The sequence below is a fragment of the Bombyx mandarina genome, chromosome 17 (genome assembly GCF_030267445.1).
Source record: "Bombyx mandarina strain Sakado chromosome 17, ASM3026744v2".
Taxonomy (NCBI): domain Eukaryota; kingdom Metazoa; phylum Arthropoda; class Insecta; order Lepidoptera; family Bombycidae; genus Bombyx; species Bombyx mandarina.
Window position 1 is genome coordinate 6642227 of NC_143223.1, and position 21478 is coordinate 6663704.

Genomic DNA, 21478 nt, shown 5'->3' on the forward strand with positions numbered 1-21478 from the left:
CTCCACGGTGCGTCGCCAAGTATGTACAGGGCGACCAGGCCTTCTCCTGCCAAACGGTTGCCACTCAAACGCGATTGATGCTGCCTTGACTCCGCTGCGCCTTACACCCGTATCTTTAGTCGTTCACACGAGCGTAACTCGACTCGACTCAACCTCCAACGCGCGTTTTGGTATGCTTAGTCGTAAAAATAAACTCCACTCAAACGTCCTTGGAAAAATTTCCTAACCGGAGTGAAGTGACCGAACTGTCAAGTTAAGGTACGTCGCGACGTACCTTGAACGTTCCTCAAGGCTGGTTTTCTATCGATGTCCAAATAGTATGTGGACCGCAAATGGAAATATATGATATTGTTGTGCAATGGCCTGGATCTGTGCATGATTCCCGCATATTTTGATAATTTAAGTTTGATAATATTTATTAATAAAGTAAATAGTTCGAGGTTAGACATTTGAAACTCTTTATTTTATTTACCTACATAAGAGACATATTTTGCTTACTACCTGATAAATAAAGTCAATGCGATTATAAGTTTTATTTATATAATAATAAACTGGTGGTTGTGGAAAAGCACTTCAACAACACGATGCAACCAAAATCACACAAAAGCGGCGAATAAAAATACAAAGCCGGATCCGAAATCTAAAATAATAATAGGTTAGAAAATAAATAATACACTTTCAGGTTTACCGCACGCACACATATTTACGAATAACTCAGCAACCAAAACATCAAACAAGTTCATCTAGTGTCAAACAGACAGCGGCAGCTTAACTTTGACATTAAACAATGACCACAGACTACAGAACTCTATGGGTTTGATGCTAGCTTGATCAAAGTTTCATCATTATTACCTCACTCGAGGACAGTTGAGGAATATTGTAATGGTCGACTAAAAATACCAAACTCGAGTAAGTTTGGAGGGAATTCTCGAGCATCATCGGATGAGTTAAGAGTGGAGGACTATTTTACGAAACGTCTAAAGATACGGGCATTAGAGTTAGTGTAGAGAGTTTTAAATGCTTACATTTATCTTTTTTATGGCTCGAACGAAATATGCCTCTAACTCTTTTGTCCGTAGATCTTGTAGGTTGTATGATGCTAAGTTCTCTAATGCTGACATATTTTGCTTGTCACTTGTAGCTTATAGAAAAGCTATTTTAAAATATTTATAAGGTGATTTAGTCCGATGAATATTATAGTTTTATAGTGTAAGTTGATGTACATAATAATAAGTGCGTATTGTGTTGCTTTTGTTTTTTTGTAACCTAAATTTCTAAATTTCTCTTCTCTGTTCACTTTCTACTTATATGTGATTTTAAATATTATGTGTTTGTATTGTACTGTTTGTTTCCCAAATAAAAAAATAAAAATAATTTGCATGTCTAGTAGCATTGCGGACATTTTTGATTTATAAGATTTAAAGGTAATTTCACACTAGGGACTTATTAGATAATAAATTTAAAATTCACTAACCTACAAGAACTAAACATATTTATCTCGTACAAACTATGCTTGTATCAAGTTATTTGAACTTTAGTTGCGTGACTAGCCCAACCCTCGACCCCGGCGACCTTCAAATACCGCCTTCTATCGGGGTGAACCCAATCCATCCCCTATAAATCCGTTAGTTCACTCACAGGTTTTCCATTAGTCGGATATTTTCTTCGTATTTCATTACATAAAACTAATTGAAGTGTAATAAAATTGCAGCGTAGTGAAGCTACAACTGTGTGACATTAGTTTAATGTAAAGGTCAAACCAATAAGTTCTTGCTGATATAACACACAGGGGTTTCGATTCAGTTTATTGCGTAGATAGTTACGCTATTGTGGGGGCGATACTAACAATCTGACATATTCAGTTGGTAAGTCGGTGAATGATAGTCGGCCAGTCCATCGTAAATGTGAGGTTAGTTCTCTAGATAACAAATAAACTATAAAAAAAAACAATTGCCAATTATTGTAATATACCGCCTTTTTTGCATTAAAAGTGTAAGTAAAAAACAATTTCCAAAAATGTTCGCAATTGAGTTAATATGCGTAAACATTTGGTATCACCAGTTTTTTCTCATAAATAATGTCAAAAGAGCGTAATTTAATGTTTTTTTTTTTACAAACCTATGTTTTGACTACTATTAACAAAATTAATACATAGTTTTATCTTACTTGAAAAGACATAATGCAGCTGGTAAAAAATAAATGTTGCAATTAAGATTAAAATAAAAAATATTACATATTAAACATTTAAAATACTCTCATGTAAAATTAGTAAGTTTTGAGATTATACAGTTTTAATGCTAGAAGACGATATTTTCAGTCTAGTTCTAGTCGAAATTTGCGAAATACGGAACAGTGGCAATATCGAAACTTGTACGAAGCAGAAGTAAGAATACATGTAACTCCAGAAGGCGAAGTGTTTTCAATAAAGAGAAACAACTCCTGTCGTTTCCCGCAAAACGTTTACTCTCGTACATTGGCAGCGCTGTAGTTGGTAACGAGGTTATACAGAACAGTTTCAGGCGAAATTGCTCAGGGTGTGTCAGCTAGGTGTCATAAACTTTGAGAAACGCTGTCGACCATATGAGACGTGTGCAGCGTTGAAATACTCGGGTTGTTTCATCTCGGACTTTGTTAACGCTTCGCAGAATGTCGACACGTATTTAATAAACGATACCCGAAAGTGCCAGACGACCATCTTATTTGATTACGAACTGTGAACAACATAATTATGTAAAATCATCACATGCAAGTAACTAAATAAATTAAGAACGTTTAATATAAAATATTTGTAACTAGCTGACCCGGCAGACTTCGTAGTGCGCCTCAATCGATAAATAAAAGACCTAAACTTTTGTATAAAATAAACTTAAAACAAACAAAATGAATCCGTCCGACACATCGAAGGAAAAACAAAACTGTTATTTTTATTTAATTCCGACCATTTTCACATTTATCTACCTTTGAAGTCTTCTCTGGACTTCCACAAATAATTCAAGACCAAAATTAGCCAAATCGATCCAAGCGTTCTCGAGTTTTAGCGTGACTAACGAACAGCAATTCATTTTTATATATATATAGATTTGTAATAATTACAATTAAAATCCTATTCTTGTTTCCAGATAAATATGGATTGGAAGACTGCTGTTCTTCTTTTCGCCATAATATACTGCGCCGATGGATACTCAAGTAAGTAAAAAATGACCGAAGAATTGAAAATAAAGCGATAAGTTGTAAATTGTGAAGAGAAACAAGTTTTAATAGTACCAATAAACAGGTTACTGAGCAGGTTCATAAATGACCTTATTCTTAATTAAATATAACATAACATCTTAATATATGTTGGTATTTATATGGGATAATTCCAAAACAAGCTTCGATTCGATCAATTTGTTCTGACTTTTTACTGGTGGTAGGACCTCTTGTGAGTCCGCACGGGTGGGTACCACCGCCCCGCCTATTTCTGCCGTGAAGCAGTAATACGTTTCGGCTTGAAGGGTGGGGCAGCCGTTGGAAATATACTTGAGACCTTAGAAGTTATATCTCAAGGTGGGTGACGCATTTACGTCGTAGATGTCTATGGGCTCCAGTAGCCACTTAACACCAGGTGGGCTGTGAGCTCGTCCACCCATCTAAGCAATAAAAAAGACAAAAAAGTAATATTTTATTTCGCTACGAGAATGAGATTACAAATGATCCTGTGTATTCCAAGTTCAACCAGTAAGTACACTTGAGGTACACGAACTTAATTCTCTCTAAAATATATAGGCGCCGTTAATAATGATCACAATGTACAAATTCGCGCGTCTAACAGCTAGGTCACATTTAAACATTTCCTGTTAAGTGAGTTACACTGTATTCGTGTGTGCGTAAATTCAGCGTGCCCACCATAAATTACATTATTCTATAACTTGGCATGCCCATTCGTAACGATCCATCTCGGGAACCTCTTGACTTCAGACGAGTACTGCCTGAAGGCACGTACGGAGCAAGCAGATTGCCGTAAGATATGGCTCGAATCCATTACCTAATGTTCGCATAAAACGAAGCACCCTCCGAGAGAGTAACAAAACAATGAGTTATGATCCGAAGTTATGATAGGTTTTTTTTTGTGTGTGATTTTATTACCTCTAAACAGAGATGTATGGAATCACAAATTCTTCTACATTATCAAACATAAACAATCCTGAAATGTTTTCAAGTATTATTTTTTAATTTAAGTTACATACTCAAAGTCATCGTGGCCTAAAGGATAAGACGTCCGGTGCATTCGTATCTAGCGATGCACCGGTGTTCGAATCCCGCAGGCGGGTACCAATTTTTCTAATGAAATACGTACTTAACAAATGTTCACGATTGACTTCCACGGTGAAGGAATAACATCGTGTAATAGAAATCAAACCCGCAAAAAATTATAATTTGCGTAATTACTGGTGGTAGGACCTCTTGTGAGTCCGCACGGGTAGGTACCACCGCCCTGCCTATTTCTGCCGTGAAGTAGTAATGCGTTTCGGTTTGAAGGGTAGGGCAGCCGTTGTAACTATACTGAGATCTTAGAACTTATATTTCAAGGTGGGTGGCGCATTTACGTTGTAAATGTCTATGGGCTCCAGTAACCACTTAACACCAGGTGGGCTGTGTGCTCGTCTACCCATCTAAGCAATAAAAAAAAGAAAAAAAGTAAAGGATGCAGAGCCGTCTTTATAACAGTACGATATTACAATTTCAATCTAAAATACATATAGATTATACAGATATTAAATACACTACCGTAAACTAGTGATGCTGAGAATCCTCAAACAATCTATTACTGTAATGAATAAAGCGACCCAATAAAGTTAAAAGAAATATCTAAGAAATAAAGAACCGGTATAGTATTATCAATATTATTTGCTATGTAACTTCTAATATGTATCAGTATAAAAGAATCCTCTTTGTCAGAGTACTTACTACTCAGTCATAATAAATTACAAATAACAAAAGTATTTCTTTATTTTGTACTTGTGGTAGGACCTCTTATGAGTCCGCGTGGGTGGGCACCACCACCCTGCCTATTTCTACCGTGAAGCAGTAATGCGTTTCGATTTGAAGGGTGGGGCAGCCGTTGTAACTATACTTGAGACCTTAGAACTTGTATCTCAAGGTGGGTGGCGCATTTATGTTGTGGATGTCTATGGGCTCCAGTAACCACTTAACACTAGGTGAGCTGTGAGCTCGTCCACCCATACAAGCAATAAAAAAAAAATAAAAAAATATTATGTTATTTATTTTTTTGTAAAAATTTTAGGATCTAGATAAATTTTCCCTTTACCCATGTTATCTAAGCAGACATTAAAAGGTAATATGTTGTGATGCAGCATAGTTAACTTCAACCCTTCGCAAGACATGGGTTTTATACTACGTAATTTTAAGTCCTCGGTCCAACTTAAATGTCGCCTTGGAATTTATTTTAACAATAATAATACTCAGATGTGTTTTAAACTTTCCTAATGCATAGGCATTCTATACATAATTTAGGATCGAATTGACAATCTTCTCTATCGAACCTTGTTCGTCAATTATCATGAAATAACCAAACTACCAATGCATCCTAGGCATAGTATTTTATGTACGTCTTTTTGTGATTATAATGGTCAGATGCTTCGGTTATAAATACAGTTTTTGTTTTTTTCATCAATACGGCTTTGGATATCGTAACAAAGTAAAATAATGCTGCATGAGATCATGAAAAATCTGCCCATCTCTCTCTCACGGGGTCTAGCTTATGAGTGTGAAGGGGACAGTTAATGTTTTGCTTTTGTTAATGTTTATAAATATAGCGTGGTCTTATTTTTATTGTTGTTTTAATATTAAATTATTATTGTCGAATTGTAATTGCATAAGTTGATAAAAAATGCTTTGCAATAGCTTGATCGCAGCAGTCCCCGAGTGCCACACGTGTTTTTTTTTATGGCTTAGTTGGGTGGACGAGCTCACAGCTCACCTAGTATTAAGTGGTTACTGGAGCCCATAGACATCTACAAACGTAAATGCGCCACCCACCTTGAGATGTAAGTTCTAAGTATAACTACAACGGCTGCCCCGCCCTTCAAATCGAAACGCATTACTGCTTCACGGCAGAAATAGGCAGGGTGGTGGTATCTACCCTTGCGGACTCACAAGAGGTCCTACCACAAGTGTATAGTTTGAAGCTAGCAACAGTTTTTGTTATCAATCAGTCAATGTAAAGGAATATTTAAGAGTTTTATGGTATCATAGGTGTTTAGTATATATAATTCGATTTCACCACATTCATGTCGTTGGTCTTCTGGTCTGGTTGGTCTGTCATGGTCTTATTTCTACGAATATACGAAAAGAGAATACTTACTGAATTGAACTAATTTTGGAGTTACGCCACGGAATATTCAAATGCCACCACGAAGTTTTACCGTCTTCGGAATTCATTTTCATTTAAGAAATGATTAACGTCACATCTGGTACGAGGCACCCCTAAATGTTGAATTGTTATTCGTTTCAATATTACGCTAGATCTAAAACGTCGGGACTTCTTTTGTTCACCCAATTATCTGAAGTTAGATTCTCGTTTTTGTCTCGTTTATTTTCCACGTTTTGACACATGAGAAGTCTTATGATAGATAACCAAAGTCTATGTAGTGGAAAACAATTCGAGGGCAAAAAGTTTCGCGGCTCACTGGGCTTCTATTACGTGTGATATTGACTCTCGTCGGCGGAGAATCCAATCTAAGTATATAATCTTGTATATGCAAATTATCCTTGTTCCCTTACAGCCGAATTCTTACTCCGTCACGCCTTTTCGGTTATGGAAACTGCGCAATTCACGGAGACACGGTTGAATAAAATATATTCATACGTTATTAAAGAGGTTTTTTTTTCATTGTCGGACACGTTTTTTGCCTGCGCGAATCCTTTTTATTATTCCGTAAAATGGGTGCAGAACGATTGTAACGCTAAGCTGGGACGTCCTTAGATATCTGAAAGTGTTTTATACGAATTTGTTTGACATAACACACTGAGATCGTAAGAACTTACTATAGCACTAGAGCACAGTATTTACTAGAGCAGGCCTGTGCAAATGGCAGCCGTTTGTACGACCTAAAAAACATAAAAATCTTGTTGTTTATTGAAGTCGTGGTGGCCTAAAATATAAGACGACGGGTACATTCGTATTAAGCGAAGCAACGCTTTTCGAATCCCGCAGGCAGACCATTTTTTCTAATGAAATACATACATAACAAATTTTCACGATTGACTTCCACGGTGAAGGAATAATATCGTGTGATAAAACGTAAAACCCCAAAAATAATTGGCGTAATTAATTACTGGTGGTAAGATGTCTTGAGTCAGCACGGATAGGTACTATCGCCTTGCCTATTTCTGTCGTGAAGAAATGCGGTTCGGTTTGATGGGTGCCATTATAAATAAACTAAGACCTTAGAACTCATTTCTCAAGGTGCGTGGCGGCATTTACGGGGGAGGGACATAACGGGGAGTAGGCTCCATTAACCACTTAACGCCAAGAGGGCCGTGAACTCACTGACCCATTTAAGCAATAAATAAATAAAAAATGTAGTGGTTACCAGATGTCACAACTTCAATCCTGCCCCTCGCCTTAAAAGATGAACTGGAAGTCTCTTCAGTTCAATCAATTGCAAGTGGTCGTAGTCGCATGCATACCTTTCATAATACCCGGATAGACTATTGTTATAATTCTAATAGAGTTCGCTTTTAATTTTTTAATAATCAATTCAATGAAGATTAAATCTATTACCATTCGCTAAATCCTGTCATTGAAATTTAGTCTCATAAAACATAACATTTAAAATATATATTCATATATATTCATAGTTCATATGAACTTTAACAAAATGTTTTCAATTTAAAATCCCGAGGGTAGTTTTTTTTAGAAAAAACCGTTAAGAGGTTCCGTACTCCAACGTTCAGCGATCAAACTCACTAAGCACCAGAATTTTACGGCTAGATCCACGCAGTGAATAAATTAAAAAATTGTTTTACGTTTATGGTGAATAATGTTTTTTTTTTAGAATACGGGCGTACGTGCAGAGATATAGGATGCCTTAACAGCGAAGTCTGCGTGCTTGCCGAAGATCCGTGCACGTTTGGTCACACAAGCAACTGCGGCACATATCCTACATGCAAGAAGAAGTCCCTTGTCGAAGGTATAAAATAAACAATGACATAAACGGTTTGATATCAATGATTTATCTTTAATTTATTATTGGTAGATAAGAATAGCTGTTTCTCCAGTTAAATTGACAAGGTTTTCGGTTACTATTTTAGGATCGCATGCAGCAGAACCGGCGCAACCTAAGCCAATGGCTCCAAAACCGCAAACACCAACTGTTGATTTCGACTCGCCCCCTAACTACAAACCCCCGGTTCCGCCCAGCAACGGAGTTTCTTTTGGCGGGAACTCACCATATGACGGCACGTCCTCACATGGAGGTTCCCCCTACGGAGGTTCATCAGGTGGAGGATCCCCCTATGGAGGTTCAACAGGCGGAGGATCCCCCTATGGAGGTTCAACAGGCGGAGGATCCCCCTATGGAGGTAGTAATCCATATGGAGGCAATCAATATCCAGGTGGATCGTCAGGAGGACATAACCCCTACGGCGGCAACAACAATTACGGAGGAAGTTCGTCGTATGGCGGAAATTCGCCTTACGGTGGAAACTCACACTACGGAGGTGGCAACAGTCCTTACGCAAGTAATTCTCACGGCGGATCCAACCCATACGCGCCTAGCACTGGTGGATCAGGCGGAAAGAGCCCACTCGACAGCATATTTAATACACTGACTAATTACGCTGGGGGTATCGGAGGTGGTTCGCCGGGAAGCAGTGGCGGCGGTAGCGGAGGACTTGGCAACATATTCGGCAATCTCCTCACCAATCTCTCTAAGAATGGTCTGAGTAGCTTTGTCAATACGAGACCGATAATGGAGAATCCGAACTACTCCTCGTACAGCTCCAATTCGAGGAGTTCTAACCCGCAAACTTATCCGTCAGGCTATCAACAGAACCATGCGCAGGATCAGAATAAAAATTACAGACAAACTTATGCGCAACACAACTGGGCTACCACTCGTAAGCCCGTCAGCTACGGGTGGACCGTTAGGTAAATAAAGCAAACAGTCTTAACATAATATGTAGTGCTGAGCTTCGTTGGATTTCTACTATGCTGGCACACAAGCACCTCGCTTTTATTTTTTTTGAACTATCTTCACTTTTTCCATTAACTTTTAAATCACTAACGCAAAAAAACTACAGCCAAAAAATATCCTAAATGTACAAAAAAAATATTAACCAAAATGTATACATAATAAATAACGTATTGTAAATATTTTGTGAAAGGTGAAAGTTTTAGAGGCTAAATTAATGTATTTAAAATTTATATAACTTGACATGCATGTGGTGACTGTTTGTTATCTGTAATGGTAAACAAATGAAGCTATACTACAATCAAATTACACATCCAGTAAAATGCTATAATATATTACGCATCATCTCCATTTATGCGGAAGCTTTCATAAGCGTATGCACACGTTTATATGTACTATATACAGCAAACCTTTGCTTTTAGTCAATTTAATCAGATTGGAACGAATATCATACAAAGTGAAGTGAGTCCAATCGAAGTTAATGCTTTTCTTTTTAAATAAGGTGTTTCTAGTGACGCTATTAGGAAAGGCAAAATTATTTTTCAACCCAGGTCAAATGTTCCTAATAGAATATATTATGCCGAATACGGCGTACAGTCAGCAAAATAGTTTATTTTGTCTAATAGCTTATAAACCAACTGATCAAGCAATTTAACAATAATACTCATTATAATTCGAATGTTTATGTTATTTTACGCATTGAGACATCAAATTAAACATAATATATTTTGAATTTAATTTCTATTTTTGCCTAATATTCAATTTGTATCATATACAGTCAGCAAAATATTCAATTTATTAACATTTTGTCTTATATCTTATAAACCAGCTGATCAAACAATTTAATAATAATACTCATTATAATCCTAATGTTTTCGTTATTTTACGCATTAACACATCGAATTAAACATTATATATTTTGAATTTAATTTCTATTTTCAGTGTGACTGTGGTCTTGACGTACCTGATACATCAATATGTTCAAAATATTATACGGACCTAATTTTATGAATACATAGTTTATTATATTATATGCTTGTTTTTGAAAGCAATAACAGATCTGTTTCTTTGTTTCGACTTGAAATGTATGTTGTATTTTTTTTTTTGTTATTCTGTTCAATTCGATATTTATGTTAAAATATAGTATTTTTACTAACAGTTCTAAGTTTTTATTTAGACTTCATAAGATCGCATGTAATCGTAAGGTATCTATAATTTGACAATTTTATTCAAAGTGATGAAAGTTAATAATTAAAATTTTCATGCCAAACTATCGAAAAATATTTACGCTTTTGCAATCTCTAAGACTCCTTTTCCTCCATTAGATACTAATTATTTTTAAGACCGGTATAACTACTATAAATTCACATTCACACACTTCTTTTAATTCGAGACATATATAGTTATAATTAATCTGAAAATTTTAGTCTGGCAGTCAATAAACTTAATAAAAAGGCAAAGAACAAACTACTTATAATTCCAAAATCCGGCAAAAAGTAGATCTGACTAATGCCGAGAAATATGAATGCGCGTGCAAATATGACAAAGTATAAGTACTGTCCTCTGAATATTATAGCTGATTGGAAAATTCTAAATAAACGCCCGTACCTACATTTTGGGTCTTACAGCTTAAATGTGAAGCATCGTGCGTCCCAGTTCCAGACCGTAATATCCTTTATTCTCATATAAATAAACGCCATCACGACTTCGAACGAATATGTGCGGTTTGTTTTTACACAGCGCACGACGTTTTGTGTTAGACGTGCAGAGAAGTAGGTAGTACCCAGGTAGACAACGGCTTGGCGCTGCCCCTGGCATTGCTGAAGTCCATGGATGACGGTAACCACTCACAATCAAGTGGGCCGTATGATCATCTGCCTACAAACGCAAAAAAAAGGTCGTGTGTAACAGCGGCATGAATGTGCCCCTGAAATTACTGAAGTCCATGAGCGAAGTTGACTAATTACCAAAAAAAAACCACCAGCACGGTTTCCGAAAATTCCCTACCACGAGTACTGTGACTTGTGTACTCTACATCGAAAATTTAAGAAAGATACAGCTGAATTTAAATTTCGTTTTCAACACCTTTCCTTTGTAATTACTAAAACAACTGTAAATGCAGTTAATTGCACTAAATACCCATTTCAGTGAAACTTTTTGTGTCTAAACACTTAACATTCAACATAAAAATTGGTACTTAGTCTGTAATATATTATCTGTTGCCACCAAGTATATGAGTACCTACATTATATTCAATATTTTATTGCAAAATCAATACAATTTAAAATGTATAAAGGTGTACAAATAAGTTTCGGCCGTTTTGAGAAAGATGGTGTGGCACGAGGTTTACGTTCCAATTCACAGATGATAATCGGCTTGAAAATTATGTTGATCATTTAAGAACAACTTAACCCTATCATATTAACTCCGTATTGGCATCATATATTTTTTTATCCAAAAATGTTAAAATTTAAACCAAATAAGCGTCATTTGCGGGAACTTTTAATTTACTTTTTTAATTTAAAAAAATCTGCAGCCGAGGCGCATCGATTGCTGGTAAAAGCATATAATGAGGCTGCCTTGAGTGAGAGAACATGTGGTTTAAAAAGTTTAAAAACGGTGATTTTGATGTAGAAGACATAGATCGCAGTGGAAGGCCAAAAATTTATGAGAATGCAGAATTGACGGAATTATTGGAGGAAGATTCGTCTCAAACACAAAAAGAACTTGCACTTACTTTAGAAGTAACTCAGCAAGCAGTCTCACATCGTTTAAAATCGTTAAGAATGATTCATAAACAAGGTAATTGGATTCCATACGAATTAAAGCCGAGAGATGTTGAACGCCGATTATGCATGAGTGAAATGCTGCTAGCTAGGCACCAAAAAAAAAGTTTTTTACACCGAATCGTCACTGGTGATGAAAAGTGGATACATTATGATAGTCCAAAAAGAAGAAAATCATGGGGACTACCTGAGCACGCGTCAACATCCACAGCAAAACCGAATATTCATGGAAAAAACTTATGCTATCTATTTGGTGGGATCAGCTGGGTGTGGTGTTGCTTAATTCAGGCGAAACAATCACTGGAGCTCTCTACCGAACGCAATTGATGAGATTGAGTCGAGCTCTGAAGGAAAAACGCCATCAATACTACTCCAGACATGACAAAATTATTCTGCTCCATGATAATGCTCGTCCGCATGTAGCGGTACCGGTGAAAAATTATTTAAAAACACTTAATTGGGAAGTCCTACCTCACCCGCCGTATTCGCCAGACATTGCCCCGTCTGACTATCATCTGTTCCGGTCAATGGCACATACTCTGTCGGAGCAGCGGTTTACATCATATGAAGATACCAAAAATTGGGTTGATTCGTGGATAGTCTCAAAAGACGAGGAGTTCTTCAGACGTGGAATCCGAACTCTGCCTGAGAGATGGGGAAAAGTAGCTGCTAGTGATGGACAATACTTCGATTAAATTTAAATTACCGTTCTTTCATAATAAATATTATTTTTTCGACAAAAAACGGCGGGAACATATTTGTACTCCTAAATAATACAACAATATTACATCTGTACATATAAATAAAATTGGAGTGTCTGTTTGTAATATTGAAATAGCCTCTTTGTACTACATACATATAAATATATATACGGTACATACACCAAAATAACATTTTTTTACAATTTTTGTCTGTATGTCTGTCTGTTTGTTCCGGCTAATCTCTGGAGCGGCTGGACCAATTTTGACGAGACTTTCACTGATAGCTAGCTGATGATATAAGGAGTAGCTTAGGCTACTTTTCTTAGACTAGCTTCGCCCCGCGGCCTCACCCGCGGTACAACAATAATCGCAGGTAACATCGCGGGACTCAGCTATCAATAATAAAATTTAATGTTTCCGAAGCGAAGCGAGGGCAGGTCGCTAGTAATATATATAAAGAAAAAGGTTTTTAAAATAAAATTGAGCATTTTGAAGAAAACGAGAAATTAATTTTAGTTATGTACTTAATTTATTTTAGTCCACTTACATAAGACTAGAACCCAATACAAAATAATAATAAAAACTTATTCATATCACACAAATCTCAGAATTGACAATAATCTATCTAGATCTTTATTTAGCCATTATACTCAACAGTTTGCTACTTCAGTAATATATTCAGATGAGAATAGACAACGAAGTCCATGACCTGAAACTAAGAACCTTTTCCCGCATAAAAAATAAACTCCAGATCTCTGTCCGATCACAATTTCAACTCAATTTTGGACCACTTCACCGGCCACAGCAGGAAACTAATTTTGTGTTTGGTTCATAACATTGCCGAATATTTATGACTCCAATAAAGTGCGACTGTCATGATTAAAATTATATGCACAATAGAATAAAAAAAATATATAATTTCAATATTATAAACCAATGAAACTATTTTAATATCTCCGTATAGTTATCTCTATCTACACAATAATTTTTTTACAATTTTTGTGTCTGTCTGTTTGTTCCGGCTAATCTCTGAAACGGCTGGACCTATTTTGACGGTACTTTCACTGATAGGTAGCTGGTGATATAAGGAGTAACTTCGACTTTTTTATACTAGCTTCACCCCGCAGTACTCAGCTATCATTAATAATAAAATTTAATGTTTCCGAAGCGAAGCGATGGCGAATCGCTACTATATTATTATAATACTAGCGGACCCGGCGGACTTTGTTCCGCCACACTGTTTGTTTTAAACACGTCAACTTCAAAATTCTACGACAATTAACCATAGAATATATTACGTTTAGCTCTCAATTGCGTTTTGTTATATCACGTTTTATGTCACGTCCCGGAACGTGATAAAAAGTATCCTATGTCCTACTGGTTCTAAGCTACCTCCTCACCAATTTTCAGCCAAAACAGTTCAGCCATTCTTGAGTTATAAATAGTGTAACTAACACGACTTTCTTTTATATATATCGACGCTTGAAAGGCAAACGTGACTAAGCGACAATAACTGATTTGTACATAAATGATAGGCAATAACCATATTCGATGCGCAAAAAATATATATTTCTAGGTCTATTAAAATCATTTCAATCCTACAGCTACTAGCTAGATTCTACTACAGCTAGATTCGTTAAAATAAATTTTGTTTTCAGGTATTTCAACTTTAAATTAGTCTACTGTAAAGTTCACGCATTGTCGCTTAGTCAAGTTTGCCTTTCAAGCGTCGATATAGATAAATACAAGTTCAAATCTATGTACTGAATGGGAATGTATATGAAATGTTAAACAATATCTTCAAAGAGCTATTGATTCCCAAATAAATTCATGGTTCGAAGACACATCAATTGAGCAACATTAATTATTTACCTTGCACATTTATAGTCTTGACTAAATTAAACTATTCCGTTTTTATTTGATCTACTTTTTTTTCATTAGAGTTTTTCGGTCTATTTGTTTTATGAAATTGATTCAACGCAATTCCTATTAATAAAAAAACCAGCCAAACGCCGTACCAATAATGATAAACGGATGAATAGTATATCCATATACGATCAAAAGTCAGGAGCAGGAAAGCGGCCGCCTGGTAAGACTCCGAATGCGAACGTAGAAACCACATTACGAAACCGATCACGTTCCTTTTCTGAAAGAAAAAAAAAAAACAGTAGTTATAACTATTATTAATCTATTTCTCCTCCCGCCAATAACTATGCCTTCTTAAAAAAAAGGTGACACGTACATAATTAACATAAAACTAAATAAAAACACATAACTTTTTTTTTTACTTAAGCTGGTAGTCTTAGAAAGCTACGCCAGCTAACATTAACTAACATTAGCCCTAGCAAGAGCCGTGCTTCGCAGAATCTACCACCGGATCGGAAACGCGACCCACTGAGAAAATCCTGCCAGAAACTCAGTCTGCTGTGTCTGTGGGTTAGTTTACTCGCCGAACCCTTCGTCTCAAGCGACGGTTTCGACGAGAACGGTAACCGGTGCTTGAGGTACCTAAAAGCACCGTTAGTGGATCGTAAGGACCCGAAATGTTGTCATAATACTTACAGTGATAGCAATATGATGGAAATTTTTTGTTAGTAATTGGAACTGTCTTTTTTTTTATTGCTTAGATCGGTGTACGAGCTCACAACCCACCTGGTGTTAAGTGGTTACTGGAGCCCATAGACATCCACAACGCAAATGCGCCACAACCTTGAGATATAAGTTTTAAGTTCTCAAGTATAGTTACAACAGCTACCCCACCCTTCAAACCGAAACGCATTACTGCTTCGCGGCAGAAATAGGCCGGTGGTGGTACCTACTCGCGCGAACTCACAAGAGTCCTACCACCAGTAATGTACCATAACTAAGTGTTGTGAGGATGCACATGTAGTTTCCACCATCCTGCCTATTTCTGCTGTAAAGCAGTAATTAGTTTCGGCTTGAAGGATCGAGCAGCCGTTGTACTATAAAACTGAGCTTAGAACTCACGTCTCAAGGTGGATGGCGACATTTACGTTGTTGATATCTATGAGCTCTGGTAACCAGCTGACATTAAGAGAGCTGTGAGCCAGTCCACCCGTCTAAACAAAAAAATCGATTCTTTAAGCTTATCGAATTGATTCGTCTTTTCCGTTTTCCTACCAAAGGCCTCTGATGGATGGAATAGAATATGCCGTGAAAATATGCAATCTCTTAAGACTTATTAACTATTAATGCTCACCATTCCTGTAGCATTCTTGTAGTACAGTTTGTAGTAGATATCTTCGGCCATCAAGTAGAATGGACAGAAGTATATACAGAAAAAGTATCCAGCATGGAAACCATGCCATATCACAGATATAAATAATGCCGCGTGAATTCTGTAAAGAAATAAACATAATATATAAAGTCTTGTTGTCTGAATTCCTTAAACATACAGAAATTTTAATAAGGAAACTTATCATTAAAATTTCTAGAACAACATTTAAAAAGCTAGAACTAGAAAGTCTATACAATAATTTTGAATGTATTCATTTTTTTTTTGTTATTCGTTATTACAAATGTTTAAATAACTTGACTCTTGACCAAACTACTATGACAGAATATAATATCTACTACGAGTATATTCAATATAAGACATAGACATATAATATATAGACAAATAAGAAATACTCACTTCAGAGGTTTTATGGGGAATCTCTTGTATACAACCATTGCTACCCAATACTGCACTGCTTTGTTCCAAACTTTCATTGAATCACGCAAAGTTACGACTGACTCACAGCCCCATACGTCCATAGACTCAACTGTATTAAAATCGTACAGTGAATTCTTGGCTTCTTCTTCGGACCTAAAGATTTAATAATGTTCATTAAAATTAAAATATTAATCTAATTATAACAATAATTAGCATTCATAATATGTACATTTTATTGCTGTATCTGAGTCGACTTGATATCAAGAGGTAATTAAAGCCTTGAAAGCACAATATAAATGTCTCTAGCTTGAGACATAACGTGAAAATTTCAATTATGTAATAAGAGCGACATCATACCCCAGTGTTCTTAGTGCGAATTTTTTAACGTTCTCGATAGCGTAAAAGTTAACAAATTTGTATGGAGTTCGAACGTTTGCTTGCGTTTGCCGCTAGGGGCGCTGTTCCAACTGCATACAAATTTGAGTTAACTTTTACGCTATCGAGAACGTTAAAAAACTCGCACTAAGCACACTGTATAGCGTAAAAGTTAACTCAAATTTGTATGGAGTTGGAGCGTTAGCCTACGTTTGCCGCTAGGGGCGCTGTTCCAACTGCATACAAATTTGAGTGAACTTTTACGCTATCGAGAACGTTAAAAAACTCGCACTAAGCACACTGAACTGAAATGGCTGGCGGCAACACTCATGACCGCTTCGCGGTAAGTTATAAGCAGGATGACGGTATCTCCATCTCATATGGGCTTACAACACACCCTACCAACACCAAGACTTATTTATTAAAGAGACTTCTGTGTTTTACTCATATTGAGACCTACTGAATATTTATCAATTCTGAGGGTCAATAAAGATGTCTTGGAATACTTCCGCATTACGATGGTAGTCGTATTAGCGATTCTCAACATATTAACAATAAAACATTTGAGAATGATACTCACAATGTAATTAAATTAAAAATCTACTACTAAAATTGGATAAAGGTCCTCAAGAGAATGTTTGGGGGTGACTGAGCTATCTTCATGTTACATTACTGGTTATTTAATAGAGGAGGTTAGTAAAACTAAAAGTTTTATGCATTATTTAGCAAATCATTGCTTTTTGCATTAGAGTAGTCACTCCGGCACTGTCTTTGGGAAGTGACCATCCAATTACACTCTGTATACTTACATCTGCTTTAATTTCATGTATCCCACAGTTGGTCCGTGACCAGTCCTGTTTCGACCTTGTACAGGATATGCACCCAGCCCAGCTGAATTGCAGACACTTTCTGCTAAAGTCATACCTGCATATATTCGTTGGCGGAATGCAGCGAACAGAGCCCACGGATATAGCATTCTGTATATGATATGTCTGCTATTATGTTCTTCGGTTAAGACATACTAAAAAAAAAATGTTTAAACATTTACGTTTACATTCTTACAATGATTGTACATAACAAATGTACAGGCCAAAAGACTAACATAATAGTGTTTATTTCTGCTAATTAATATACTACCATTTCCTTATTAAACATGTACCTAACAGACCGTTGTTTAAGATTCTTTGACCAGAAACCAAAGAACCTAAAACATCTAAAGAACATCTAAAACATCTAAAGTAGACTATATGCAGCGTCATAGCTAAGGGTCAGTTCATATTAACCAGTTTACATTATCTGAATATATTACATTCATCTTCTCTTCTTTTTCTCCACCTTTTCCCACTAGGTGGAGTCGGCGCAGCAAATTTTTCTCTTCCATTCTCTTCTATCAGCCTTCATCTTAACACTCACTCCTCTCTCTCTCTCATATATCGTCATTCACACACACCATCCATGTCTTCTTCGGTCGACCTCTTCCCCATCTACCTTGCACTACCATTTCCATACATTTCCTAGTTACATGCATCTTCTCTCTACGCATCATATGTCCATACCACACTAATATTATATTCATATGAGCGTAAAATACTTAAAATCTCAAACTTTAAAACCTATTTTCCAAAAAGTCATATCCTATTTTTATGAAAAAAGTTTCTTACCTCTAATGGCCATATATTTGAAAATGCCAAATACAGTGAAATGTATAACGGAACAGCTTTCAAAGTGTTGATTGTTGCACCAAAACAATCAGCATTCTTACTGAACGGCAAATAGAAATAGTCATCAAATGTCCTGTATCTGTAATATGGTCCTGAAAATAAAATTAAAATGCGAATATAATTATAAATTTTCGGTGTGTGTAATAGGATAATCTAGAAATGTATAAAGTAAGCCAAAAAATAACAACACTTATAAGAAAATTGCTCTATCTCTATATAATCAAGTATCAGAGTTTAGAACTCTAAGAATATTATACTTTCTACTAATGTAATAAAAGATTTGTTTATATTTTAACTATGTAAGATAGAGCATTGTTAATTTGTATGTTTTTATTCTATGTATTTACATTATTGATCTAATCGAGTTGAAATATTCTAACTGTTAGTGTGCCAGTGAAGATTTATAACATACCTTCAATTAATGATAGGTAGCACTTGTCATTTCAATAAATGGTATAATTTTATTGCCAAATAGTTAATAGTAATTGATAGTATTTAATAGCAGTTAATTGTATTCTATAACCACTACAATGAAATTAAATATAAACTTTAAGGAAATACAATTTAATACAAACCTGTCAAGAGACCAATATAATTAAATGAATAATGAAACAAGTCCAAAAGATCTGGATTTATAATTTCCAGAAAATCATCATCTTTCTCTTTCTCATTTTTAATACTTTCTTCTTTTTTATTCTTCATCGCAAGCCAGGAACCATTAATTTCAAATGCTACTCCCACAACTCTCAATACTATTATCATTTCTATTAAATTAGTTTGACCAGATGACAGTGAGAAACCAAATTTATCAGCCAATCGAAAGAAGAATAAATAGCCAAACATGAAAAAAAAAGTGACTATGTGACAAAACCTGTAACAATACATATTTGAAGTAAATAAAACAGTAATCAATTATATCTACTGACAACAAATGTTAATTTTTTTTATTGAACTAGGTAAGCTGACAGCATTTCCCCACAACTGGTATTGTTTACTTTAGATCATAAATTCTGTTTGTAGTAGTCAATTATGAACACAAACATTGGATACATATTGACTTAAAAAATAGGAACAACACACTTAAAGTAAGTTAAAGGAATCATGCTTCAAATGATGCCATAATTCAATTTGAGGCCAATTGTAAATTAACTCCTAATTTTTTAGTGCTTACTATTTTGTAGTGTTAATAGCCCTTGACTTACTTAACACTTGAAAAATTGTATGTAAGTACTATTCATTAAAGTAAATTAGTTTATAATCAATTACCTTACAGTACTTGCTTTTATTGCTAAAATTCCTATTGTTGCTGACAGAATAGGATGAATAGCACTGTATCCTGACACAGTCACTATTAGAATTAGCCCTAATAATGTACCTGTCCATTTCTTTAATAGAATTGTAGGTATACTTCTATAATAAGGTCCGACTACAACACTGGATAACAGAAGGGATAGGTATATAATATCATTAATGTTTTTTGTTATGAATCCAATCATTGTTATTTAAATTTATTGGAAGATCAGCGAATAGCACGGTCCGATAGCAAGTAAATATCTAGATTGTTGAAGGTGAGATTAATTTATTATTTTGAAACCTTTAACAATATCGAAACAGAGCGCCTAGAAAGTAGAAAAACACTAGTTTGGTGGTGATACATTAACCACAAGTCAGAAATAATATTACATTAAATTTATTTTATTATTTTTATGTGATTTAGCAGACAAGTCAAATATATTATGTGTATTTTTGTATTGTGGCTCGCACGGTTTGTGCATTAGCCAGTGTCAAGCACTGAAGTACGAAACCTAGGGTCAAGTAATAATAAGAAGATTTTTTCGCCTTTTTAATTATTTACAGTTTATGGATAATAAAAAACGAAGGAAATTGTCCGTGTTGGCCATTATTAATATCAGTGTAATTATGAATTAAATTATCGTGGGACGATATAGATAAATTAGGTTGAAAAAGTAATTTAGTAGTAATTAACTCTGCAAATGATAATATGAAGTGAAATGAAATGAAGTTGATTAATATTATGAAATATGGCATGAAATGAGATGAGATGATATGGGATGAAATATAATCTCAGTAAAATGGTGATCATTTATTGAAATTTTTTCAGTGGACTTTTTGGAGGATCCAGAGAAGTTACGTCCAACGGCTTTCTTTCATTTTCCCACAATTGTGCACTGTCACAGGTATTAAACAGTTATTACACATTTAAACCTGAAGAAACCACCAGAGACCACAATTTTACTGGGATTATATTTCATCCCTTAAATATCATCTCATATTAAATATCATCATTTAATTTCATCCCAGTTGACTAATGTTTCAAATTAATCATCTTCGTTTCATTTCACTCCATATTATCATTTCTCATAAAAAGTATCCCATATCATATCATCTCAGTTCATTGCATTTCATTTCATTTCATGTCATATTTCATAAAAAAATATATATAAGATTAGGCTGTACGGTCGATACCTTTGCCTTTCCATTTGGAAAAATAAAACTACTACTACTGTACCTATGTAGGTATGTACATTAGTGATGTGAACCGATTACAATTTCTGGCTCCGGTTTATTACCGTTTTTTTTCTCAAAAAACCGGTTTTTTTTGGTATTTTTAGGTTTTTTCCATAAAGGTTAAATAATCACTTAATAAAAAACAAATTTACGTGCAAACAAAGAGTTTTCTTCATACAATTAATTGGGTGAGCATATTTTTATATAGGCTTTTAATGATCACATTTATATTATCCAATAACAAAAAGCTTTTTATTTTTGATTTAATACTATTTATTGTATTAAATCAAAATGATGACGCAAGAAGCATGGTTGGTCCACTGCGTCATCCAGAAGCCTGCTCCTTCTGGAGCACGTACCCCGACGTCGAAAACATACGTTCGGAAGGCACAGAAGTTGCTGGGACTGATAGGTATTTAAATGCTATTTTGTTAAAAGGCCTTAAATAAGTATTGCTTATCCAAAAAATGCCAGCAATTTCGGTGTGGTTTCC

The 21478-nt window shown here is 35.4% G+C and overlaps 2 protein-coding genes across 6 annotated transcripts in view; one reads left to right on the plus strand and one right to left on the minus strand.

The window, feature by feature from the left end:
• Positions 1–10355, plus strand: part of Mnr (Membrane-bound Notch regulator) — a 35134-nt gene extending 24779 nt beyond the window's left edge. For 2 of the 5 annotated variants that reach the window (XM_028187990.2, XM_028187991.2), the window contains 4 exons: positions 3120–3186; positions 8061–8195; positions 8317–9154; positions 10140–10355. In XM_028187990.2, the coding sequence (XP_028043791.2) occupies positions 3126–3186; positions 8061–8195; positions 8317–9154; positions 10140–10200 (1095 nt within the window). In that variant the 5' untranslated portion in view covers positions 3120–3125 and the 3' untranslated portion in view covers positions 10201–10355. Of the gene's footprint in view, positions 1–1755; positions 1910–3119; positions 3187–8060; positions 8196–8316; positions 9155–10139 lie in introns of those variants that run through there. The other 3 variants (XM_028187989.2, XM_028187992.2, XM_089734205.1) reach the window with 3 other exon arrangements.
• A 2835-nt stretch (positions 10356–13190) lies between these two features.
• On the minus strand, positions 13191–20221 carry frj (membrane bound O-acyltransferase domain containing farjavit). The gene is made up of 7 exons (XM_028188085.2): positions 19723–20221; positions 19032–19327; positions 18397–18548; positions 17545–17756; positions 16340–16513; positions 15905–16043; positions 13191–14830 (listed from the first exon to the last, which is right to left on the minus strand). The coding sequence occupies exons 1-7, from the start codon at positions 19950–19952 to the stop codon at positions 14588–14590; spliced, it is 1446 nt and encodes a 481-aa protein (XP_028043886.2). The 5' UTR covers positions 19953–20221; the 3' UTR covers positions 13191–14587.
• Between the last annotated feature and the right edge of the window lie 1257 nt (positions 20222–21478).

What these genes read in the sequence shown, in the direction of transcription:
- frj (XM_028188085.2), bottom strand. Translation starts at nt 19,952, where the DNA reads ATGATTGGATTCATAACAAAAAACATTAATGATATTATATACCTATCC. An exon ending in ATAAAAGCAAGTACTGTAAG is followed by an intron (nt 19,328 to 19,722) that starts GTAATTGATTAT and finishes GTATTGTTACAG; the next exon opens with GTTTTGTCACATAGTCACTT. An exon ending in TTATATTGGTCTCTTGACAG is followed by an intron (nt 18,549 to 19,031) that starts GTTTGTATTAAA and finishes TTTTATTTTCAG; the next exon opens with GACCATATTACAGATACAGG.